The sequence below is a fragment of the Oryctolagus cuniculus genome, chromosome 6 (assembly GCF_964237555.1).
Source record: "Oryctolagus cuniculus chromosome 6, mOryCun1.1, whole genome shotgun sequence".
NCBI lineage: Eukaryota > Metazoa > Chordata > Mammalia > Lagomorpha > Leporidae > Oryctolagus > Oryctolagus cuniculus.
In genome coordinates this window covers 155,798,708-155,825,726 of record NC_091437.1, presented here as the reverse complement: position 1 = coordinate 155,825,726, position 27,019 = coordinate 155,798,708, and the positions used below count along the sequence as shown (strand labels likewise).

General features: G+C 41.8%; 1 protein-coding gene across 8 annotated transcripts in view; it reads left to right on the top strand.

The window, feature by feature from the left end:
• Positions 1–27,019, top strand: part of ASAP1 (ArfGAP with SH3 domain, ankyrin repeat and PH domain 1) — a 381,209-nt gene that overhangs the window by 275,587 nt on the left and 78,603 nt on the right. For all 8 annotated transcript variants that reach the window (XM_051844826.2, XM_051844821.2, XM_051844824.2 and 5 more), the window contains 6 exons: positions 1,166–1,295; positions 2,918–3,003; positions 3,877–3,952; positions 5,345–5,431; positions 11,977–12,077; positions 21,466–21,535. In XM_051844826.2, the coding sequence (XP_051700786.1) occupies positions 1,166–1,295; positions 2,918–3,003; positions 3,877–3,952; positions 5,345–5,431; positions 11,977–12,077; positions 21,466–21,535 (550 nt within the window). The remainder of the gene's footprint in view (positions 1–1,165; positions 1,296–2,917; positions 3,004–3,876; positions 3,953–5,344; positions 5,432–11,976; positions 12,078–21,465; positions 21,536–27,019) is intronic.

Here is a 27,019-nt window from a genome sequence, read left to right as displayed (position 1 = left end):
TGACTCCTGTTGTTGACTTAACAATTTGACACTCTTGTTCATGGCATCAGTAATCTCCCTAGGCTCTAGTCATGAGTTGCCAAGGCTATGGAAGCCTTTTGAGTTCACAGACTTCGATCTTATTCAGACAGGGTCATAGTCAAAGTGGAATTTCTCTCCTCCCATCAGAGAAAGGTACCTCCTTCTTTGATGACCTGTTCTTTCCACTGGGATCTCACTCGCAGAGATCTTTCATTTAGGTTTTTTTTTTTTTTTTCCCAGAGTGTCTTGGCTTTCCATGCCTAAAATACTCTCATGGGCTCTTCAGCCATATCCGAATGCCTTAAGGGCTGATTCTAAGGCCAGAGTGCTATTTAGGACATCTGCCATTCTATGAGTCTGCTGTGTATCCCGCTTCCCATGTTGGATCGTTCTCTCCCTTTTTGATTCTATCAGTTAGCATTAGTAGACACTAGTCTTGTTTGTGTGATCCCTTTGACTCTTAGATCTATCATTATGATCAATTGTGAACTGAAATTAATCACTTGGACTAGTGAGCTGGCATTGGTACATGCCACCTTGATGGGATTGTATTGGAATCCATTGAAGTGAAATGGACACTATGAGAAACAGTGACTTGATCAGCTCTTGTTCTGACTGATGTGCAATGTAATACTCTATCCATTTTAGTATTTTTTTGGTTTTGTTCTAGTACTATTGGTTGAACTCTGTAATTAACACACACAATTATTCTTAGGTGTTTAAATTTTAACTGAAAAGTGATCCCTGTTAAATATGAGTGGGAATAAGTGAGGGAGGAGATGTACAATTTGGGACATGCTCAATCGGACTTGCCCCAAATGGTGGAGTTAGAAAAGTGTTTTCTTTGAATTGAGATGTTTGCTTCTGGTTGATTCTATCAATTTAAATATTCTTAACATTAGTAATTGAGAAATAATAGATGGTTTTCAGTAAAGTCTTGAGTGTGGTTTGCTTTTAATAGACTTTCTTTTTGAGCAGAAGGCGGAGAGTTTGCCTCAACACATACACAGCCTCCCCTGCTTTCAGGGATCCCCACCAGAGTGGTGCATTTGATGAACATACATTGACACGTTGTTATCATCCAGAGTCTCTTGGCGTTGTACATGAATGCCTTTTTTTAATGATGACATCTGCTTCATTCCAGTACAAAAATTGAGAAGGAGAAAAGAGAGCACGCAAAACAGCACGGCATGATCCGCACGGAGATAACAGGAGCCGAGATCGCAGAGGAAATGGAGAAGGAAAGGCGTCTGTTTCAGCTGCAGATGTGCGAAGTAAGAACAGACTGCGTCCCGGCCTGGGTTCAGCACGGAAATCTAGTCAGCAGTCTTTATGTGCACAGGCAGGCTGTGTGTGACTAGAGGAGGGGACCGTTTCTTAAGGATTCTAATCTCCATTTTTCTCCAAGCCTTTTGGGACCCACCATGGCACTGTTGTCTCATAATTTGAGCCTTGGTCCTATGGGGCTCTTTAAGCCAAAACAGGATTCTTTGGTGAGAACTTTGACGTTGCTTGTGAGTGATCATGCGGGAAAGAAAGATTTGATGAGGGGTAACACTGGTGAATATTGTCATTGGTACGGGTTTAGAGCATGTTTGTTTTTTTTTTTTTTTTAACCATATGTCCAGTTGAATGAAATCTTAAGTAGTCATTAAGGAAGGCTGACTTCCTGAAAACTTGCAGTGAAAAGCATGCTGCTTACAACTGAGTGCAGGGTTTCTCAAGCTGAACTTGTGTAGGATGCTGGCATTCTGTCCTAGGGAGCAAGCCCTGCCAGCTCTGCTGTGGACTAGTGGAGTCACCTTACTTTACAGAAACAGGTAAAGGGGAGATGGTTCATAGCTTAAAGTTTTTCTCCCCTCTCTCTCTCTCTCTCTCTCTCTCTCTCTATATATATATATATATATATATTTTTTTTTTTTTTTTTTGACAGGCAGAGTGGACAGTGAGAGAGAGAGACAGAGAGAAAGGTCTTCCTTTGCCATTGGTTCACCCTCCAATGGCCGCTGTGGCCGGCACGCTGTGGCCGGCGCACCACGCTGATCCAATGGCAGGAGCCAGGTACTTCTCCTGGTCTCCCATGGGGTGCAGGGCCCAAGGACTTGGGCCATCCTCCACTGCACTCCCTGGCCACAGCAGAGAGCTGGCCTGGAAGAGGGGCAACTGGGACAGAATCCATAGTCCCGACCGGGACTAGAACCTGGTGTGCCGGTGCCGCAAGGCAGAGGATTAGCCTAGTGAGCCGCGGCACTGGCCTCTCCTCTATATTTTCTTTCTTTTTCTTCTTCAAAAGCCTCTGGTTCTTGAGCCCAACTGCTCAAGAATACTTTCTCTCAATAAAACAAGTGAGCAGAAAATTTTGGCCAGCAGTGAAAAATCAAAAGCAACAGTGTTTAGTTAACTGCATAAATTAATAATAGGTTGTTTGCATTTTTATTCTTTCATTGTCGAAAAGGAACAAAAAAATTCTTTCTGATTCACCTTCTTGCTGTCAGTTCCGCTGTCTCAGAACATATTCCACAAAGGCAATGCTACTTTACCTCTAACTGCAAAAGGCAACCTATGTTTCAGATTTTGACCATATGACCTATAAGCTTGAGATCCACTGCATCAGAGGGAAATAATAAGTTTTTCTAGAATGTTGTGGCTGCCTGTTACTTCTGCTTGTATGATAAACTAATCATCGGAATTTATAAAAATGCTAACATTTAACCAGTTTGTTTTATACACTTTGCCAAAAGGGAATACTGGTTCCCTATACTAAGCTCGAATTGTCGCAAGGCCACTGGGGCTCATTAATGTGTGCATATTCACAAGTGTTGGTCTGCCAGCTAAACCAAGAACTAAAGAACCCTGTCTGCAATTAACAACATAAAGTTCTATTTTATTTCTACAGTATCTAATTAAAGTTAATGAAATCAAGACCAAAAAGGGCGTGGATCTGCTACAGAATCTTATCAAATATTATCATGCACAATGCAAGTAAGTAGAAAATTGCTTCATTATTTTTACCCAAGTAAGATCCCCTTCATGTCATTGCTTTTCTTTTTTTTTTTCTTTTTTTTTTTTTTTTTCAAGATTTTGAAATGCAGTGTTACAGAGAGAGAGGGGAGAAACAGAGAAAGAGATCGTCCATCTGTTAGTTCACTCCCCAAATGGCTGGGGCTGGGTCAGGCTGAAGCCAGGAGCTTCTTCCAGGTGTCCCACAAGGGCACAGGGGCCCAAGCACTTGGGCCATCTTCCACTGCTTTCTCAGGCACATTATCAGGGAGCTAGATCAGAAGTGGAGCCCTCTAGTGGGGACTCATACCGGCACCCATATGGGATGCTGGGGTCACTAATCAGGTGAAATAATGCAAACTTTTTATACAAGCGGCAGGCTAACGTTTTCCATCAGTGCCACTGCTCTGAAATCCTGTGTGTCAAGTATGTGTTTGTTGAAACACATGAATCTTTGGAAGCTGAATGAAGTCTGACTTTCTCTTGCATTATCTTCAGTTCAGGCCCCTAACTCCTTGTAGTGTCAGTTTGACTTCATGATATCCCACTGCTTACCAAGTCTTTCTCTCCATTTTGAGTTAAAATATGATCCAAACAGGAGGAATTTTTCTGCATACAGATGAGTATATACATTAAGAAATCACCGTGTTAGGACTAAAACTAATTGATAGTGTCTGTGTGGTATCTTCTATCAGGTGTCAAATATTGTTATAAATACTAAAATGAATTTTATAACTGTCTTGTGAAGATAAATGTGGTAGACAGTAAGTATATAAATGGGTAGCTGCAAATTTTGTAAGTAATTTTAGTTTCTTTTTTATATTGCTTATAAATCTCTAACATTTTCTATTGTAGTTTCTTCCAGGATGGCTTGAAAATAGCTGATAAACTGAAACAGTACACTGAAAAATTGGCTGCTGACTTATATAATGTAAGTTTTTTTTTGTTTGTATTTTTTACAAAATACATACATCTTAACCCTCTTTCATGGGTAAATATCTTTCAATTTGAAATCTGTGTTAGATTAATAAAGCAGGAAGTGTTTAGTAATGTGTCGGAACCCAGAGCAGACAAGCCTTCCGCTGAACTCATCAGTGCCCGTGTGTTTCAGAGTACCTTCTCAGGGCTTGGGAGCAGCAGCGGAAGGGAATAGAGAAGCTTCCGTCCTGGCTGGCTCTCCACTGAGGTTCAGTAGTGTCACGTGTCAGTGTCAATAAGAGAGTTTGAGCATGGAAAAATAAAAATTAAGTGACTAAGTAAGCAGGTTTATGGGTTTATGCTTTTTTATGCTTTTTTTTTAATATCTAAGTTTTATTTTTATAGTAGAAAATTGAAAGGAAATCTTTTGAGGAGAAAACCAAATGCATATGTAGAAATGGAAAAGTTGTTGCTCATTTTGGTTTTGGAATGAATAATAGTAAAAGAATTTTATTATGAGTACATCAGGTTCTTCAAAGAAGGCTTTGGAATGACAAAAAGATTTGCTATTACTACTTAACCTACATTTAAGTTCCAAGTAATTTTTAAAAGTAGCACAATCCTGGCCGGCACCGCGGCTCACTAGGCTAATCCTCCGCCTTGCGGCACCAGCACACCAGGTTCTAGTCCCAGTCGGGGCGCCGGATTCTGTCCCGGTTGCTCCTCTTCCAGGCCAGCTCTCTGCTGTGGCCCGGGAGTGCAGTGGAGGATGGCCCAAGTGCTTGGGCCCTGCACCCCATGGGAGACCAGGATAAGCACCTGGCTCCTGCCATCGGATCGGCGCGGTGCGCCGGCCGCAGCGGCCATTAGAGGGTGAACCAACGGCAAAGGAAGACCTTTCTCTCTGTCTCTCTCTCTCACCGTCCACTCTGCCTGTCAAAAAAAAAAAAAAAAAAAAAAGTAACACAATCCTTTGTCCTCATGTAGTGCTATAGAAATTTTATATTTGCAATGACCCCACTGGATTCCTGAATTCTTAAAATTCTCTTCAGACCCATTTAATCACATTCTGCTATTACCACCCGCAGTCTTGGAAAAACCAGAAGCACAGCCTCAATGCTATTTCTTAATGTATCCTAACACCCTGCTTCAGAGCTAGTGATCTTGCCTAGATGTGTAATTTAATAAGAAAGCATGTCTCATTGTTCACTAATTTCAAAAATCACTGGTATTTTCATAAAATAGGAGAATGCTTCTAATAGAAAATGAGACAATGTGAAGAACTTCAATGAGAAAATCGAATATATAACTGAGTAGTTCAGTGAATGGTATATTTGGGTAAATTAAACTCTTCACGAGAGCATAAAGGAGCATAAAGTAATAGACCTGAGTCTGTCGTTCACAGATAAAACAGACGCAGGATGAAGAAAAGAAACAGTTAACTGCACTCCGAGACTTAATAAAATCATCTCTTCAACTTGATCAGAAAGAGGTAGGTGGTCTGTACACTCTGATCAGGGCTAAGATAGCACATGTGAGACTGTGTCCCAGTCTGCAAAGCAGGCACACCGATGGCTTCCCGCCAGGGTAGTTGTGGAAACTGATAAGATGACACATGCAAGTGTGTGCCTCCTGTGATGCACAGCACAGAGACTATTTTAGCTCCTTTTCTCTCCTTTTAAAAAAGACGACCCCTGTCTGCATTCCCGTGGCTCCAGATTTCTGATCCTGGCTTTGAAGATGTGAGCTTCAGGGGTGTATCTTCTTGGGCCGCTGATGTGTAGCAGGGGCACACCCCTGGATTCCCCTCTTGAGACTTTCTCTTTCTGGCAGCCGAAAGGGCCAAGTCTCATTTTGCCAAGGAAATATTTTAAATCCTGCAAAAGCTTTGTCCCTCAATTAGGAAGACAGAAGGTGAAATGGCCCCTACTCTACATTGTATAATAGATGTTGGATGAATGTGGTACAGAGTTTTAATTATAAATAATGTGTCAAACATTGAGTTAGTAACTGCTGTATGCCAGACACCATTCTTCAGCTTTAGTGCCTGCCATCAGGGAGGTCATTATGAAGCAGAATGAACTGGCCTTAACAAGCGCAATCAGTCGTGCCTTCCTAGTATCCATGCTATTAGAGATGCACTGGGAGACAACCTGAAGCCACAGGGAACAAATCTAGAAGGTTCTGGGATAGAAAACTGCCTGGCAGTTCAAGGGTCACAAAGAGTTTAGGGCAGAGTACATGGAAGAGTAAGAAATGTGATTTCTGAGGTGGAAGCTCAGACCTGATCGTGGACCACTAATAAGTGTGTGATGTTAATTGTGAGTACCGGGAGCAGGCGTTTAGCATAGCAGTTAAGATGCCACCCGGGATGCCTCTGCGTCCCATATTTGAGCACCTGAGTTCGAGTCAAGGCCCAGCTCCCAGTTGCAGCTTCTCCCAGTGTGCACCTTAGGAGGCAGCAGGTGATTAGTCGAGTTGTTAGGTCTCTGCCACCCATGTGGGAGACCCACATTGAGTTCCCAGCTCCTGGTTTCAACACAGCCCAGTCCCGGTCTTTGTGGACTTTTGGGAAGCAAACCAGCAGATAGGAGAGAGCTCCCATGCTTGCTGTCTTCTTCTGTCCTTCAAATGAGTAAAATTAAATAATTTTTTTAAATGTTTAGATAGTGAACACCATTGCTTACATTTCAGAGCTACTGTTTTTAAAATTCCCACATTTTCTGAACAGAGGTCATGGTTCTAAAACAAAGAAAAGGTAACCCCCTAGAACACCGGGCACCCTGCGCCTGTGACACTAGCTATTTAAAGCACCCTGAGGGTTTTCTTTACTGAGTGAATATCACCCTCTTCTTCTGCTTCTCTGAATCCAGTTTTTTGTACAGTCACTTGGTTTTGGTGAACTGAGAGAGTATCCTAGACAAGGGCCCTTGAAGATGTGTATTCTGAAAAAAAACTTTTTTGTGCTAATGTGAACAGAACCTTCCATGAATTTTTGAAGTAGCCTCAGATCCTAACCCTGGGGACCTGCTAACCCATCTGGAGTAGACGAGTGGCCAGGGACACCTGTGTGCATGCAGGGAACATCTGCACCCGTGCCATCCAGAGTCTCAGGCAGAGCCTGCAGCTGCAGTTGGAGGCCTCCAGCTGTGCTTTAGAACAACTCGTGGGTATCGGAGCCCCAGGAGACTTCATACTGAAACACGCGCACTTGACTCTTTGAACGTGCTCATTTTGAAGGTGCTTGTTGCCGACATACAAACCCGAGGGGACGCAGTCTCCTCCCTGATGATTGCTTAGTGGACGAGCAGTAAAAAGACCCAAGTGGGAGGGGGCATAAGCAGTAGAATTCTGTCAGGGAGAAAAACTGTGACTTAACCTCTCCTCTTTCTTTTGTCACATAGTATTACCTCCTTCCTATATATGTACATTTCCTTGAAAAAAAAGGGGGGGGGCCAAGAAACATGACAGTCCCTTTGTTTTGCATGGAGACTGAAGTTTTTTGCTAGCTAAAGAACAAAATATGTAAGCCAAAAGAGTATGTACACAATGACATGCACATGATTTGATTTCTTTTAATTCCACTTCAAATTAATAAATGCTGAATTTTTGTTAGCATCACGCCCGGACTGTTTTACAGGTAAAATCTCTCTTTCACAGCATGTTTGTCCCTTTCTCAAGCTGTTCATCACCTCATTGCAAACTGTGTTCAGAAAGGAATGATTTATAATAACATGGAGTAAATGTAGACTGCCCATCAGGGAGCTGTCATCATAGCACTGCTGTTTTGAGCTGTCTGAAAGATTGCTGAGGAGGGGCAGAGTTGTGATGCAGCAGATTAACCTGCTGCCTACAGTGCCAGCGTCTCATGTCGCACCCGTTCGAGTTCCGGCTGCTCCACTTCCAATCCGGCTTCCTGTTGGGTGCATTTGGGAAGGCAGCATAAGGTAGCTCAAGTTCTTGGGTCTACACTACCCACGATGGAGACATTGATGGAGTTCCTGGCTTTGGGGAGTGAAACAACATATGGGACATGGGCTCTCTCTCTCCTTCTACCCCTCTCTCTCCCTGTTACTCTCCCTCTGTCTCCAATACTCTGCCTTTCAAATAAAGATTGCCTAGAGATTAAAACACAATAGATCACTTACCCCATACACACACACACACACACACCGATTTTAACCTGGTTTCGTTAAAAGAAGTTCCAAGCATTTTAGTTGCAAATACAGATTGAGTATTCCTTATTCAAAGTGCTTGATATCAGAAGTGTTGCAGGTTTTGGAGTTCTGAGTTTTGAAATATTTGCATAGATATTAACAAGCGTGTATCCCTAACCAGAAAATCCAAAATCTATACTTTTTGAGTATTTACTCTTGAAAAGGTGTGGATTCTGGAGCATTTTGGATTTTGAATTTTCAGATTAGGGATACTCAACCTGTAGGATACGCAGAGCTTTGGAAGTCTCGTTTTTCCTAGTGAAGTCCAGTTCAGTTTTTCTTGTCTTCTGGAAGTTATTTTATGAAATTATCTTTCTCTTTTTCTCTAGCCTAACTTTCCAAAAGAAGTATTTGCTGCCTATTTTTAGGATTGAAACTATTTTATTTGTAATAGTGCCACCCACCCATCCCATTTAGGATACACTGAATCAATGCAAAAAGCCCAGCTTTCCATTTAAGTCCCTGATAAACACTGTGAAGGGCCCGGCACAGCATGGTTCACAGGTTTCACGGATGCTGTGTGTCGCTTCTCTATCTTCTTCACAGAAGCTGGCCCGTTTATCTGGTGCCCTAAAACCGCTCAGTATGTATTCAGTAAATTGAAACAAAATAGAGCCTTTCACCCAAGAAATTTAAAAGTTCCATAGGAGAAATTTAGTTTTAAATTGGATGCTAGAAACATTTTTAGCCACATTGATCAATGTGTAATTGCTTGCAGTTTAAAAAGATTTGAGGTTTTATTCCTTAATAACGCATTTTATATGTTAATATAGTTTCAGATAAAAAGGTGATTTGTCTGTACTGCTAATAAAGAAAAGGAAATTGAACTAAAAAATAATTGTTTAGTTTCATTCTGTAGTTTATATTTCCTGTCCCACATTATGTAATTTCCCCAAGGTTTTATTTTAAGTTTATTGTTTAGTGTTATATTTTTGTCCAAATGAGTTTTTCACTTGTATTTCTCTTTCTTAAGTACATGATTATGCTTCCAGAGAATTTGTACCAATTCATTTCTTTGGTTTTATGTGTGTATATTGATAATTATTATTATTACTGTAGTAATTCTCCAATACCTACTTGATCGAAAAGATCCACTTCCCATTGCCCTAGAGTGCCCTGCTGAGCAAGGCACACAAACAGTAATTGGTGTGACTTTGTTAAACATGAAACTCGTTAGTTGTTAATTTAGGTTTATTGATTGTTAATTTAGCAACATTTTGAAACATCCTACTTCCTTCCTGCTCAGTCTAATGAGGTCCAAAGCCTAGATGTAACGACTTTGTTCACCTTTAAAAGCGTATTTATCTGATGTTAAAATGAACCCATTCAGTCTGTTTGTAACTGAGAATTTAGTAATAAATATATGTAAGGAATGACTAAATGGTAACTTTACCAAACAGTAGTTTTCATAAATCACAGACTTTTAGAGCTTAGCAAATGCGTCAGAGCTAGAGAAGTGTTGGTTTAAAACATCACACAGACCTGAGAGTTATGCAGGCAGAAAAGTGTAGGTTCTGACCAAGGATCTGAGGAAGGGGTGGTTTGCTTTAGTAAGAGTTGATATCCAAGGGGATGTAGATTTTGTTTCTAATAGATCCAGAAGGTAGATTAGACCCTGGAGCCCTGCGGAGAGGGGGCCCATACGACCCATCACTTTTCTTCAGCACATAGCCCGTCTTCTCACTGCCGTGTTCCTAGAGCTGGTGCGGGCTGTAACCTCCTGACTAGTTACCTGACTAAATCTGTAGTTGAACAGTTTTCCTATAATTTCATTTGATTAAAGCAGACACCTGCGGATATCTTATCCCTGCCTCTTGTTTTGTCCCACCACTCAGCGCCCCGCACTGAGCTAATCTTCGATCTTGTTTTCTTCTTTGTTAGAGTTAGGAGCACGCTCCTCTACGTTCCCACTGTTGTTGCTGGGGTCTGTCCCTAGAGGCTGTGCTTCCTCCGCCTGTTATTTAGGGCAGTCCCTCAGTCCTGTCTACATCCAGGAAGCATGGCCACATTACGTGGAGGTTAGGGCTCTGGGCCCTGATTAAAAGTAAACATTCAGGGGAATTTTGCAAGAGATTTCTAGATCCCAGTCTAGGTTCCACCCCTATCCCAGTGACTTAAATTGTCCAATCAGATGGTTAAGTTGGAGGGAATCTCGGCTGTTGAAGACAGAGGGATGACTCCACCTAAGGAAATACTTAGGTTTATAGTGTCTTTCATGTGAGTCAACGAGTCTTGCTCTCGTTCACTTGCACCAGATAACAGGGCAGTGATATAGTCAGAGTGTGAACATCCATCTCACACCAGGGCTTGTGTCCTGTTCAGGTCGCTTAATACCTGGCTTCTAGGAGGTGTTCAGGACTTGTATTTGAACACAGAACTTCTCATGCCTAGAATAGTCTTACAAAGGTACGCTGTCCTATAGATTTTTCTTTCAATTGTTTGCATCTCTGAATACACACTATCCAGCCCAAAAGGATTCTAAATGCCAGACAGAAGCCCTTTGGCTTTCAGGATATGCCATACACAACATGTCATCAGCAATGACAAGTGCTCATTATTTAAGAAAAAAAAAAAAAAAAACACAAAAAACAAAAAAACAAAGACTCCTATAATTTGCAGCTCTTATTAGATTTTCTGAGTAACTAATTTTGGGTTTTAGTGAGGTGTTGATTCCTTGCACACTCATGCATGAGGTTTGCCAACCATTTTGTCCTGGTGAAATGTGTACTTCTTTGCTTCCACTCTGCTGTGTTTCTGAGTCTACTCAACATTACCTGAAGTAAAATTTGATATTTTATTGTCCCATCACCCAGTATGACAATTTTAAAGGTATGTGTTGCCTAGTTTTAATGTTGTTTACAATGATGTTTTCTATGTGTATAATATAAACTGCTTAAATTATGTGTGGTAAGATTTTCAATGAAATTAACTCTTATTTTCACATGTCTGCCTTTTTTCTCTGTTGCTTTTGCCCTTCCTGATCGAAGTCTAGGAGAGTAAGTCACTATTTTTTTGTGAGAATATATTATCTTACATACATGTCTGAACACTCATGTTCTCCTTTTGCAGCTCAGCATTGTTCATTTATTTATTACATTTTCATAATGTATGGCTGTTTCAAGTCGTGCAGTCTTTGGTGGTTAAGTGGCCAGTGGAATGCTGACATGAAGCCAAGCTTATGTGTGTCTCTGCTGTTGATCTTGCCCTTGTCACCTTCGTCACCACATCATACACTTGATACTGACTAGAATCATCTTTTTCAATACAAAATATGGTTATAGCTATATTTAAAGAGCACTAGTTAGTTAAAAACAAAGAGACAAGGGCTGTATGGTAATTGTTAGCACCTCTCTCGGGAGTCACCCCTTTGACTGGTGGTAACCAGCAGAAAAAGGAGTAGAGGTGCAGCCCACGGGAAGAGCATGTCCAGGCTGTGTGTTTCTGTTCTTGGTCCACTTCAGTTTACCAGTCCTCCTTGCATTTGCTTCTGCTGCTGCTGTGTAAACTGGCGTGAGTCATTTGATGGCACACAGCACATTGTGTTTGTTTGAATTCAGTTCACAGTAGAGCTGGGTTCTGAACTAGCAATAAGGGACCTACACCCCGGGCCCCAGCCCTGACTTGAACCTGGGACTTGTGGCTTTTGCTCCTGATTACCTGCCCTGTTTCTTCCTCTAAGATAAAGGCAAGGACCTGGCAGCTCAGAGTTCTAGAATTCTCTTCCATCCAGACCAGTAGGCAAAGACTCAGTAGCAGAGTAGAGACAAGGATTTGAGAATCATCTTCAATGTTTGTTAAACGTGCACGTTCTCTTTCCTAGGATTCCCAGAGCCGGCAAGGAGGTTACAGCATGCACCAGCTCCAGGGAAACAAGGAGTATGGCAGTGAGAAGAAGGGCTACCTACTGAAGAAGAGTGATGGGTTCGTATGGGCCTCCTCTCCCCCAGGGCCCCAGGTGTAATTAGCATGCCTACTGGGTGTTCTTACCTGGGAACTTTTCCAGCCTCTCAATAGGAAAACGCACACCAGAGTTTGCTAGGACACTAGCTACAGACCTTTAGCACACTGCTTTTAGTAACTCTTAAGTTTTAAGCTGCTGTCTTTAGTAGAAGATTGTTCTGTGACCCCTCAATGGCACCTCTGGTCTGTAACCTTCAGTTTAGGAAGGTAGGTTCTGAGTAGCATATGAAGCAGGCAAATGCTCACCTCATACCCACCTGTCCCTCTGCTTTTATTCATTGAGGGTTTTCTCTGAGTGGGATGCCCCACCTCAACCTGGGGATCACCTTGGACTCCTCTGTCTCCTTTTAAATCAGTCTAACTAAAGCCTTTCCTCTTTCAACTTGAAAATAACAGACTTCTTGGTGTCTCCACTACCCTGCTCTAGATGAGCCATTGTCATCTCTCCTGGATGGTGTCGGAGCCTCCCGAATGGTCTCACTGTGTCACTCACTCTTCTCCTTCTCCGGTTCCACCTCTTTCTTGTACTCAGTGTGGTCTTCTCAGAAGTGCCGTTCCCCTGTTTATAGGACTCCAGTGGTTTACTGTTGTAGTTAGCATCTCGGCCGGGCCTTCCTCCCCAGCCTCCTCTGGCCCCATTTTCTGCTCTGGCCTTGCCACCCTGCCCTTCTTTCTGTTGCTTGAATGAGTACTTCTGCTTTGTAGCAAATGTATACTTAGAAATTTGATTTTCCTGTTTTCTATCATCCTTTTTTAAATGAAAGATCCTTGTTTTCTGATTGTGGACGTGCTTCTTACCTTTATCTAAGATGTGCACATTTTTTAGTTTTAATTTCTTGAAAGTTAATGTAGGTTTCTGTGACTGTTTTGCTTGTAACTCTGTTTGCATTCAGCAAGTGCCTTCCGAGAACCCTACTATATATCTTGGACTCATTCTTCTAGGCACTGGGAATATAACATTGAACCAAAGTCCTTACCCTTAGAGAGCTTATATTCTAAGAGGGGAAACAGATACCAGTAAGTAAAAACATGGTAGATAGATATGGACAAAGATGAAGCGAAGCAAGAAAAGATGCTGAGAGTGGTTCCTGCTACCATAGAGGTGGTCAGGGAAGATTTTGCTGAGATGATGTTTGAGCAAAGAACTGAAGGAAGGGGAGGAACAAACTAGATACCTGGGAAAGAGGGAGTGGCCAGGAGTGCAGCAGAGCTGGAGTGAGCCAAGAGATCCCAGGAGATGAAGGAAGAGGGAGCCAAGCCACTGGGGCTTTGGAAGCCACTGAGTGGGACTGGGAATCACTGGAGGATTTTGAGCAGATGAGTGACAGAATCTGAGGTGTTCTGAAAGATTTGCTCTCGCTGGCTGCCATGCTAAGAATGGTTGTGTAGGCCACAAGGGCAGGAGCAGTGTCAGGACACTGTTGCACAAACCCAGACGGGAGGCGATAGTGCAGACCCTGGAGCAGCAGTAGAAGTCATAAGAAGTGGTCAGATGGTGACCAAGGAAGGTAGGACCAACAGGACCTGTTGATACCGGGTATAAAGGAAAAGACGCCTCAACACTTGGCACAGTGTCAAGTTTATCACAGAGCATGAAGTCCTGCTAGAAGTAAGAGATGATGGGGCCAGTGCTGTATGTAGCATGTAAAGCTGCCATCTGCAATGTGGCATCCCATGTGGGCACTAGTTCGAGTCCTGGTTGCTCCACTTCTGATCCAGCTTCCTGCTAATGCTCCTGGGAAAGGAGTAGAAGATGAGCAATCCCATGGACCCCTACATCTACATGGGAGATCCAGATGAATCTCCTGGCTCCTGGCTCCAGCCTGGCCCAAGCCTGGCCATTGTGGTCAATTTGGGGAGTGAACCATTGGATGATTCACTCTCTCTCTCTCTCTCTCTCTCTGTAACTCTGCCTTTAATATAAATAAAAAATTTTTAAAAAGAAAAAGGAGAAAATAAATCCCTACCACCAAGACCATGGGACCAAGTATACATAAACTCACTTCCAATGTTGGTCCTTTTCCCAGTCATCTATGATACAGGCATTTCTTCTAAATGTGACAGCTTGTTCTTCCTCCATCAAAAAGACAGTTAATGTGTTCTGTTGTGAGAAGTGGTGTACTATTACATGTCTTTTGAAGCAAAGTATGGAACCATTTTTTTCCTAACACTCCTCACCTAAAGCCACAACAGTTTTCTTGAAAATATTACAATCTGTTCCTAAGTGAAGCCATTAACATTTATATGCTCAAGGAAGATCAAAAAGTCTTTCCATTAAGTGTTTACTTCACACACCCTAATACATTCAAGGAAATTATCATCTTGTGAGCCATCCTCCCTCTACCTGTCACACTGCGGGATGCCTCTCTCTCTTCTCATTGGAGACCTTTTACAAAGAGAGGAAATAATTTAACTGAGATCAGACAGACAGTAAGTACGAGAGCCCAGACTTGAACCAACCTGATCTTCTAACTTCACGTCAGGTATCTCCCCTTCCTATGAAAAAGGAAACACAGTTCTATTGTTACCCCTTGGGTATGCACGCCAGAAACTCACCTCCACTCCTCCATTCTTTTGTTCTGTTGTTCATGCCCTCAGTGCACACACACTGGTGAAAAACCCTTGTGCCTGGGGCAGTCTACGATGCTGGAAGGTACAGTAGATGCAGTGTGGTCCTCACCCTCACCTTGCCTGCAGTCTGTTAGGAGATCATGAAAGACGGTCACATCTTGAAGTTGGCATCAGACAGTCCACTCTTGTAATAATTGAACAGGCAGGAAAAACAAACAATAATGATCCAGGATTGCTTGTGATTGCTTGCTATGAAGGAGGGAAAAGTTGAAGTGCTTAGACATGAAGACAGTAATTTGTTCATAGTATGTGGGTTTTTTTGTTTGGGTTTTGGTTTTTATTTGTTTTTGTTTTTGTTTTGCTGACCCTAATTTTGGAATACTTCTTATTCCTTAAAGGTTACTTGTAGAATTTGATAAACAATTTAAAAGTTTTTAAAATAAGTTTAATACTTTGTGCCCCTAAGGCATTTACTGAGAATCAAAGGAGCAATTGCTTTACACATATTTTCTCAAAATAGTCCCAGAAGGTGGGCATTATGATCTTCATGATTTAGACAGAGAACATGAGTTCCCTTGGACCCCACATGAGCAACATCACGTGTGCATGCGCAACATCATGTGTTCATGGGCAGCATCACATAGCTAGTGGTGGTGGCTCTGGGACCAACGCCCAAATGATCCAGTATTGAGGTTGGTACCTTCTAATGGATACTTTCTTTTCTGACATTCTGAGATTCTAACTTGGAATGACCTGTGTGGCACTGCCCAGACATCAGATGGCAAGAGTCCCAATATGTCCATTCAGGAGCCACACAGACTCAAGCATCCATAAAGCTTTCAGTACAGACAGGTGACTCAAGAGGAAACGTTATCAGAGTGTTCACAAAAACCCTGTGAAGCTGCTCTGCCTGTGAGGACATATCTTAAGATCGTTTCCTTTTCGTCTGGCAATCTGGATGCACCTCATTAACGATCTCCATTACCCTAAAAAATGAAAGCTTTTGTATTACTTTCCTTAGCTGCATTTGTTTTTTGTTTTTTTCTTTAAGTCTTTTTTTTTTTTTTTTTTTTTTTTTTTACAGGCAGAGTGGACAGTGAGAGAGAGAGACATAGAGAGAAAGGTCTTCCTTTACCGTTGGTTCACCCTCCAATGGCCACCGGGGCCGGCGCACCGCGCTGATCCGATGGCAGGAGCCAGGAGCCAGGTACTTATCCTGGTCTCCCATGGGGTGCAGGGCCCAAGCACCTGGGGCATCCTCCACTGCACTCCCTGGCCACAGCAGAGAGCTGGCCTGGAAGAGGGGCAACCGGGACAGAATCCAGCGCCCCAACAGGGACTAGAACCCGGTGTGCCGGCGCCGCAAGGCGGAGGATTCTTAGCTGCATTTGTTATACAAGAGAATATAGGTATCTTTATATCTTATGTTTCCTTAATACATAGGTGTAGAAAGAACTTGCGAGCAATAGAACTTTTAAAATAGAATAAACATACCGAGTATAGGGACAGGTTTGCCCGAGATTGAATCCTTTGGTTGTTGGGTTTGATATTTTAAAATGAGTTGCTGGCGTTGATGACACTAGTTTTGACTTAGTGGATGCAGGGAATACTTCCTTCCTCCTGAGTGGCTTTTGTGAAGTTAGATGAGATGCAGGATTACCTGCAGAGAGCTGGTTATATTAACCAAGTGCAGGAGTGACTTTTCGACAGAAAGTAACTCTAACCACACATTTCTCTGGTCAGTGCTAGCAGAAGAAAGTCTGTGATTTAGCTGTAGTTTGAGGACAGTGTGTCAGTTAGTGGTTGTAAATTACCTACAAAGGACCCCTGCATTTTGAGTACATTATGTTCAGTTTACCTTCGGTGAGACGCTTTCTTCTCCCGTGAGCAGGCTTTGGAACAAACTCTGCTTCTAGTTGTTACATGTCCCAGAAGACAGACAGTCTGCTTTTAGAGTTGGTGTAAATTTGTGTTGGCGTTTTTCTTAGAGGACTGATTTAAGAAGGGAAAGAAAAACACAAGATTATGTTCTTTTCAGTTCCTAGGAAATTACAGTGGTCTCCTCAGATGTCATTTGTTTCTGTGGCAACAGAAGGCCCATGAAGCCTCCTCTCAGGGAATTCCTGCTTTAGGCCCATTTCTGTTCACCTGATGGATGTGGGAGGTACATCGCTGCCTCCCTGCACATGTGTGGATCTACCCCATGTGCAGTCTCTGCCTTCCCCTAGAGCGTCACCAAAAACGCAAGTTGAAAATAGTTCTCTGGCCTTTTCCATCCTTTGGCATCATCAAACCAAATTTTTCAAAGCGTGTGTCACAACTACTGATTCAGACATAATTTACTTCCCCATGTGAATCATGAACAGTTCTCTTTTCAGTGATGCTGGCAGCATCGTGTTTTGCTCTAGAAGACCCTTAAAAAAGAGGTGTGTGAGTTACCAGAAATGATGATTACACATTCCAGATGCCTGGACCCTAAAAGTTCTTTATCTTGAGGCAGCCTCACTCCCCTTCTTCCTTGCATAGCAGATCCCTTACTTTAAAAAATTGATTAGAGTTTAAAAAAAGTGGAAAGAGTGCCGTTTCAGGGAAGAGTTAGGGAGAAAATAGCAGAGGAAACGCTACACAAATTGGAGGGACACACTGGACCTACATGGTGGGCAAGGACCCGCACAACTCAGGACCCAGCAGCCGAGACCCTCTGCACCAACCAGCATTGGGCAAATGAGGTGAGACTAGATTGTAGCAGCCCAAGCCAGGAAGAGCCTAGAGGGAATTTGGCTTGAAGCCTATAGGGGATAGTGTACCTGCCAAACTAGAGGGGAAAAAACAAAAGGGTGACACATTTCCTCTCTCCCCAATCACCTTGCAATGGCATCTTATAACAAGCTGAAAGAGAGCAGGCACCATTTTGGCCATATGTAACAGCTGTGCCAGAAAATATCCCCACTCAGCATCCAGCCAAGTGAAGATTCCTGAGTGTTGGGGAGAACAGACAAGGGGCTGGGTGCTTGTCACTGGGAGGCTTGTGTGCCAGGACTGTGAAAACACTGAGGCTGCATGGGAGGACTCAGGGTGTGGCTGGGATTTGGACAGTCACTGTGGCCAGCTCCACATGATCAGGGATCCCTGGTTACTTTACAAGGGGTATTGCTGGGAAACCTAGAAGAAATGGATAGATTCCTGGACACATACAACCTACCTAAACTGAGCCATGAAGACAGAGAAAACCTAAACCGACCCATTACCAAGACAGAAATTGAACCAGTAATAAAGACCCTCCCAACAAAGAAAAGCCCAGGACCAGATGGCTTCACTGCTGAATTCTACCATTTAAAGGGGAACTAACTACAATTCCTATGAAGTTATTCACAACAATTTAAAGGGAGGCAATCTTAAATTATTTCCATGAAGCCAGCATCACCTTTATTCTTAAACCCAGAAAAGATGCAACAGAGAAAGAGAACTACAGACCAGTTTCCCTGATGAACATAGATGCAAAAATCCTCAACAGAATTCTAGCCAATTGAATCCAACAATACATCAGAAAGATCATTCACCCAGACCAAGTGGGATTTATCCCTGGCATGTAGGGATGGTTCAACATTCGCGAAGCAATCAGTATGGTATATCACATTAGCAAAGCATATGATTATCTCAATAGATGCAGAGAAAGCATTTGATAAAATACAACACCATTTCATGATGAAAACTTTAAGCGAATTGGGTATAAAAGGAGCATTGCTGAACACAGTCAAGGCAGTTTATGACAAACCCACAGCCAGTGTCCTATGCATTGGGGAAAAGTTGGAAGCATTCCCACTGAGATCCAGAACCAGATAAGGATGCCCCTCTCAACCTTGTTATTCAGTATAGTCCTGAAAGTTTTAGCCAGAGCCATTATGCAAGAAAAAGAAATCAAAGTGATACAAATTGGGAAAGAGGAAATCAAACTATCTCTATTTGCAGATAAAATGATTCTGTATGTAGGGAATCCAAAAGACTCCATCAAGAGACTAATGGAACTCATAAAAGAGTTTGGTAGAGTAGCAGGATATAAAATCAGTACATAAAAATCAACAGGCTTTGTATACACAGACAATGCCCTGACTGAGAAAGAACTTCTAAGATCATAATAGCTACCAAAAAAAAATCAAATACCTTGGAATAAATTTACCAAGGATGTCAAAGATCTCTACGATGAGAATTACAAAACATTGAAGAAAGAAATACATTAAAGAAAGATTTAAAAAGCACTGGAAAAATCTTCCATGTTCATGGATTGGAAGAATCAATATCATCAAATGTCCATTGTTCTGAAAGCAATTTATAGATTCAGTGTGTCTCAGATCTAGAAAAAATGATGCTGAAAGTCATATAGAAACACAGGAGACCTCAAATAGCTAAAGCAGTCTTATACAACAAAAACAAACCTGGAGGCGGTATAATACCAGATTTCAAGATGGGTTCTGGTACAAAACAGATGGATAGAACAGCCTGGTACTGGTATAAAAATGAATAGACCAATGGAACAGAATAGAAACACCAGAAATCAATCCAAACATCCACAACCAACTTACATTTGACCAAGGAGCTAAAGCCAGTCCCTAGAGCAAGCACAGTCTCTTCAATAAATGGTACTGGGAAAACTGGATTTCCACATGCAGAAATATGAAGAGGACCCCTACCTTAGATCTTATTTTAAAATCCATTCAAAATGGATTAAAGACCTAAATCTATGACCTAGTGTCATCAAATTAATTAGAGAACTTTGGGGAAACCCTGCAAGATATTGGCACAAAGAGTTCTTGGAAAAGACCCCAGAGACATAGGCAGTCAGAGATAAAATTAACAAATGGGATTACATCAAATTGAAAAGTCTCTGTACAGCAAAAGAAACACTCAGGAAAGTGAAGAGGCAATTGACAGAATGGGAGAAATTATTTGTAAACTATGCAATTATTGATAAAGGATTAATAATCAGAATATATAAAGAGATCAAGAAACTCCACATCAACAAAACGAACAGCCCAGTTAAGAAATGGGCAAAGGACTTAAACAGACGTTTTTCAAAAGACGAAATCCAAATGGCCAAAAGACACATGAAAAAAATACTCAGGATCACTACCCTTCATGAAACGCAAATCAAAACCTCAATGAGGTTTCACCTCGCCCCAGTTAGGAAAGCCAAGACACTGTGGCAAAAAGAAGTCCTACATGAAGGATCTTTGTGAGAGAGACCCCAGTGGAAAGAAATGTCCATCAAAGGAGAAGAGAACTTCCACTTTGCTTATGACCTTGTCTAAATTTTATTTATTTATTTTAAAGAATAATGTATTTATTCAAATGGTTTCCATAGCCTTGACAGCTCATGTCAAGTGCCTCAGGTGATCACTGACACCATACATAGCAGTGTTAATTGTTGAATTAGCAACAGTAGTCACTGCAGTTACTTCCCTTGCAGGACTTCTGTCCTCAATGAGTTGTATTAAGAGAATTAACTGTAAAACTTGTTCTCAGTTTTATAGTTTTGCGTGTGTGTGTGCAAATTGTTGAAATCATTAATCTTAGTATAAAATTGGTCTTCTATGTATAAAATTAATTGAAAATGAATCTTAATGGAGAATAGGACTGGGAATGGGGAGGAAGAGTTGGAGTGTGATTGGCGGTTGGAGGGCAGGTATCGTAGAAGGAAGAATCACTGTATTCCTAAAGTTGTACTTAGAAATTAGTACTCATAAAAGGTTTCTTTAGGGAAAAAATAGATTAGTTACAGAAGTAATCAACACAGCTTTCCTATAAAAGATTCACAGATACAAGTGTGTTTAACACTTATTAGCACATTCCCTAAGATCTGGGTCCCCTTTCCAGAGAGGAAAATTTTATCTGTTTGGTAACTGCAATTCATTCATTCACTGTCCTGCTATTAGATTTCTCTGGTTTCTGTTTCCCATGTTCTCTATCAGAAGCCGTGCTGTAGGAGCAGACATTTAGGCTAGCAGTTAAGTTGTCTGTGTCCCAGTTTGGAGTATGTAAGTTCAATACTTGACTCGACTTCCTGCTGATGTAGACCCTGGGAGGTAGCAGTGATCACTAACCAGAACCTAGATTGTGTTTCAGACTCTGATTTTGGCCCCAGTCAAGCTCTAGCCATTGCAAAAATCTGGGGAATGAACCTGTGCATGGGAGTTCTCCTTCTCTGCGTCTGTCTTTCTCTGTCTTTCCCACTCTCTGGTTCTCAAATTAAAAAAAAAAAATTTTGGAAGGTGTTTGGTACAGCAGTATTGGGGTACCACATCCCATGTTGGAGTGCCTGGTTCCAGTCCCAGCTCCCCCATTTCCTATCTGTCTCCTTACTACTGTGCATCCTAGGAGGAGCAAATAATGGCTGAAGTACATGGGTCTCTGCCACCCATGGTAGAGACCTGGATGGAATTGGAGGCTCCTGACATCAACTGGACCCAACTCTGGTTATTGCAGGCATTTGGGGAGTGGACCAGTGAATGGAAAAATCTCTCTCTCAAACATATAAGTAATATTTTTGTTAAATAAAATTTTTAAGAAGGGAAGAGTGCTGTAATGAGCATCCTTGTTCATGCATGCTCATCTGAATTACCTTCTGCTTGGTATTTAAAAAAAAAAAAAAGGAAGGATTTTGTGTTGTATATAGCTTTGGGCTGGGGTGGGTTTTTGTAGGTATTATTATGCCTCGCACTTGTAACTGCTTGTCCCAGAGTAAATCAGATACTATATCCAGTTTGTTTGACTTACTCCTCAGGATCCGGAAAGTATGGCAGAGAAGGAAATGTGTTGTCAAGAATGGGATTCTGACCATCTCACATGCTACAGTAAGTGTGTCTGCTAATTTTCTCCGCTCATTTGTTATGCTTTCTGGTGATGAGATGTAGCTAGCATGAAATCCAGTAGTGAAAGTTTGCCCAAGTATGTTTGTGTATGGATTTGGGTCAGATAGTTTAGAATATTCTTTTACTAAAACAATGAGTTTTGTCTTGTGATTACCTGCGTCATTCTGTGGCCTCATCAGAAACTTTTTTTTTAACTCTCCCGAAGCTGAATGAATCAGGGGTTGGCTGATTTTATAATCTTTTGGGAATTATTATTGATGCTTGTTCTGAAAAAAGCCTATTTTTCTGTATTACAAAGATGACAGGGGATGGTTTTGTCCAAAAAATGTAATGTAGAAAACAATACAGTCAAAAATGTTCAATCTTCGTAGTCAAAGAAGTGTGTAGTAAGACAAATGATTGCTATTTTGACCTTTTTAAAATAGCTAACAATTCTTTTCAATTTAGAGATGCAAAGGTTATAATGGAAAGTGAATTGAGCAGAATGGAAATGACAAAATGTATATACCAGATGTCTCTACAAAGTTGGATGCAGTTTAATTTGGTGATGTCAGCTCTGAGAGTAAACCCATTGTTTAATTGCAGTATCCTGGGCCAGCTGATGTCTTTGAATTGTGATAAACAAGATAGTAAACAGGCAAGATGAGCATTTATTATTACATTGGCAATGTTTTGTTACCTACAGCCGAGTTTAGGTTTCTCCCTATTAAGAAGGAAAAGAGGTACCATCTGCCTTCCTAAAATCTGTTTCCATTTAATCCTCCCAACATCTAAGGTGATAGTCTTCACCTTAGATGAAGAAACTCAGCCGTGATGAAGAGCTATAGTTCCAGGTCAGAAGTGCAAACTCAGGTCTGGCTGACCTTAGTTTCTGCGGCCCTCCTGTTTCTCTTTTCTGCAGAACCCTCATCTGACTTAGACCATAAGCTCCTGCAGGTTCTCATATCTGGCCCTGTTCATCTTTCTGACTTCCGTCCCTCACACAGAGGTGCTCTGTGCACACTCGTGTTCAAGTCCTTCCTGGCAGGGTGTTGCACACCTCTTAAAGTTTGTTGTCCTTCATGGAACTAGAGCAGTTGCATCACCTCTGTCCCTTGCAGAACTCACAGAACCCTTGTGGTATTTCTACAGGTTTCAGCAGTCTCCCTCAGCCCTGCTGAGATTTTTAGCTGTCATGTGACCAGCCACCTGTTTATCACACATCCTGCTGACAGACCTTGGTCAGTTAATAATTACCATTGATATTATCTAATAATTATTCATTCATTCAGCAGGTTTTTTTTTTTTAAGCTTCCATTCCACCATGTGCTAGGTTAGACCTAAAGGATACATGGGTAGAAAACTAAGTAATTTTGACCTGGTAGTACTTGATAATTAGATTCCATACGCAGTCTTCTGCATATATTAAATGAAAATTCCTGGCCATTTAACAATGTAGATTGTGTGGTTTTAGCCAGAGTTTGACTATATGTCCCCTAACTCTTTGCCTTCTGCTAGAGAATCTTTCCATAGAATGCTGGCAATGGCAGTCCTCGAGAGGCATTTTTAACAAGTTACATAATGACCTTGTGTCCCTGCTGCTCTTAGAATCTGCTGTGGAAGGCAGTGCAGTGTAGCGTAATGGGAGATCACAGAGTTGACAAAGTGAATCAGTGCCGTGCCTGCTAGTTATGTGACCTTGGGCAATTTGCTAAAAATAAAATTAAAAAATTATTTCCCCCCCTTCGTTTTTCTTTAATGCCAGAATACATGACTGTGGCCAGGCCAATGTTTATATGTGTTCTTAAGCCTCCAATTAACAACAAATATCACATCTGTCATGTTGTTTTAATAGCTAAGAGAATTGACTGCAGATCTGGGAATGAATCCTGGCCTTGTCATTTACTATGTGATCTTGAGAAAAGTAATAAAGTCAAAAAGACCATATAAGCATTGAATAGGATAACATATCTTGTGTCACATTCATTTAATAGTTGTTTTTGCTACTACTGTTGGTTCATTGGTTGTCATCAACAGTACTGAAATCTGCTGATAGCCCCTTCTGCTCCAAATTTTCCTGCCCCCAGAGCAGCCCAGGGGAAGGTGGCCCCTCCCCGACTTCTGATTCCCTCTCATTGACATGTGCTGTGTCCCACTTTTCGTTGGCTGTTGGCCAGACTTTTTTTGCTGCCAGTTACATCAGTGGTAATCCCACTTGTACTCCCACAGAAAAGTCTGGCACAGTTTTATCAGGGTTTTCCTGATTTTGCAAACACTCTCTATTACTTAGAATTAGGCTGAAAAAAAAAAAGGCCAGTAGTTTTCTTTGAAAACAAATGGATTTCGTGACCTTGAAAAAAGTGGGAAAAAGATTTTGTTGTCAGAAAACTTGAGGCCTTTAAAAAAAAAAAAAGATTTATTTATTTATTTGAAGGCAGAGAGAGAGAGGGAGGGAGGGAGGTCCTCCACTAGTCCACTTCCCAGATGGCTGCAATGTCTGGAGCTACACTGATACAAAGCTAGGAGCCTCCTCCTGGTCTCCCAAGTAGGTACAGGGGCCCAAGGCTTTGGGCCATCTTCCACTGCTTTCCCGGGCCACAGCAGAGAGCTGGATCAGAAGTGGAGCAGCTGGAACTCGAGTTGGTGCCCATATGGGATGCCGGCACCACAGGTGGTAGCCTTACCCACTACGCCACAGTGCCGGCCCCAAACTTGGAGCCTTTGAAAATTACTGTGTCACCTTTAAGAATTGTTCTTATCAAAATTATTCAAAGGAAGGACAGGAGTTCCCTCAGATTAACTGTGGGGAGCAACTCGGACTAGACTGTTACTGGAATTAAGACTTATTCTATGCATCTGCTCACCCACAATATGGCGCTGGGAGAGGAGGAAATAGCTTCTACACAGCTGCCTCTCGCCAACTTGAGTGATGACCTGCAGGAGCTGATCCTGCTCCTGATTGGAGGAGAGCAGCGTACTCAGCGTGTGGGTAGCAGAGTTGGGATTGGTGAAAGAGGACTATAAAGGAGGAGAGAGACAGCATGCACCAGGAACACCTGAAGGAACACCTAAGCAGCCCCCGAGAGAGCCGGCCGGTGGTGTGCCGCTCCCCCGCGGAAGTGGGGAAAGTGGCAGGGGGAATCGCCCTTCCACTGAGGTAGAAGGTTCGGTAGCCAACCCGGGAAGAACCAGCAGCAAACCCGGGGAGGGCCGAGCAGACAAAAGAACAGCGCAGGGTCCTGTGTCGTTCCTCCGCGAAGAGGGGGAGCGACAATTAACCTGTGAGGTCTGTTGGGTTGGCATTTACCAGTATATGATCTGCTCCAGGGGCCATTCATCTCCCCAGTTTTTCTAGGGAAAAATACATTTCTGTGTATCCCCAAGAGATTTTTTTTGCCCACCCCTAAAAGATTTCATCTATGAATTCAATTCAAAAACATAATTTTTTTTATTTACTGTGCAAAGTAATGTAGCACTGCAAGAATCAAATTCAGTGGGAATCTTTGAATTTGCTTTAAAATAATACTATTATGACAGCAGCTTCCAGCTGTGGACCATCTAGAATAAGTAGAGTAAGATGCTTTCATTTCAGAGTACCAATTCTAATAAACCCACAGCAAACATTTTAGCCTGAAAAACACTCAAGTATTGGGAAGTTTGTGTGAAGGCACTGAACCATTATAAATAGATTACTATACCTTTATTTGCTTTCCTTTCATTTCTTCTAAAAGCATTATTGTATAAATAAATATAAAAGAAGTAATATATAAGAAACATAGTTCAAAGTCTTACATTATTGTAGTAGTCCTGAAAAAAATAATTTCAAAAGTTTAAGAAGCTGAGCCTTTCAAAAACTCGCACTCCCTGAATTTATGAACCTGTTTCATTTATTCAAATAACTGCCACTTACAGAGCACTTAGGTGTGCCCTCCTGCTAATCCTCAAGAGCGCTCTAAAGACGGATACCACTGTTGTCATTTCTCCCAAGACTGCAGTTCTTAGGCAGTAGGGACCGGGTCTTGGTCATCTTTGAATTCATTCCGATACTGAACTTGCCTGACGTAGTTAGTAGTCAGTGAATACTTTTTAGTTTTTGGATTTTTTTTTTCCCCCAAAGGAATCTCTTATTTAAGGAATACAAAGTTCATGCATTTCATAAGTACAACTTTAGGAATATTCTAATAGGAGTGATTCTTCCCACCATACCTGCCCTCCAACCCACACTCCCACCCCTCCTCCTCCCCCTTCTCCCATTCCCAGTCCCATTCTCCACTAATATCCATTTTTTATTAACTTTATACATAGAAGATCAACTCTATACTAAATAAAGAATTGAACAATTTGCACAAAAACAAAACTGTGCCTCAGCAGTCAAGACAAGGTCTGTTTAAAGTCATTGCAGCTTGAAGTTAATTTCACTTTTTTTTTAAGAACCTTAATTAACTTTCTTTTTTTTTTTTTTAACTTTTATTTAATGAATATAAATTTCCAAAGTACAGCTTATGGATTACAATGGCTTCCCCCCCATAACTTCCCTCCCACCCACAACCCACCCCTTTCCCTCCCCCTCCCCCTTCCATTCACATCAAGATTCATTTTCAATTCTCTTTATATACAGAAGATCAGTTTAGCATATATTAAGTAAAGATTTCATCAGTTTGCACCCACATAGAAACACAAAATGAAAAATACTGTTTGAGTACTAGTTATAGCATTAAATCACAATGTACAGCACATTAAGGACAGAGATTCTACATGAGGAGTAAGTGCACAGTGACTCCTCTTGTTGACCTAACAAAATGACACTCTTGTTTATGGCATCAGTAATCACCCTAGGCTCTTGTCATGAGTTGCCAAGGCTATGGAAGCCTTTTGAGTTCACCAACTCTGATCATATTTAGACAAGGTCGTGGTCAAAGTGGAAGTTCTCTTCTCCCTTCAGAGAAAGGTACCTCCTTCTTTGATGACCTGTTATTTCCACTGGGATCTCACTCGTGGAGATCTTTCATTTAGGACCTTAATTAACTTTCAAGAAGCACCCAAAAATGATAAATCTTTTGAAAGCACTTAAACATAGTTACAGTACAACTCTTTGAGGACAGAGGTCAGAGGTCCTGCTTGGGGAGCTAGTGCACAGTGATTCCTGTTGTTAATTTAACAATTAACACTCTTATGTAGGATGTCAGTGACCACCTGAGGCTCTTGACATGAGCTTCCTAGGTTATGGAAGCCTTTAGAATCCACAAACACTGTCAGTATTTAGAGAGGGCCATAAGCAAGGTGAAAGTTCTCTCCTTCCTTCAGTGAAAAGTACCTCCTCCTCTGATGACCACTTCTTTCTGCTGGGGTCTCACCCACCAAGATCCTATATGTAGGACATTTTTGCCTCAGTGTCTTGGCTTTCCATGCCTGAAATGTTCTCGGGCTTTTCAGCCAGACCAGAATGCCTTTCAGGCTGATTCTGAGGTCAGAGTGCTACCTAGAGTG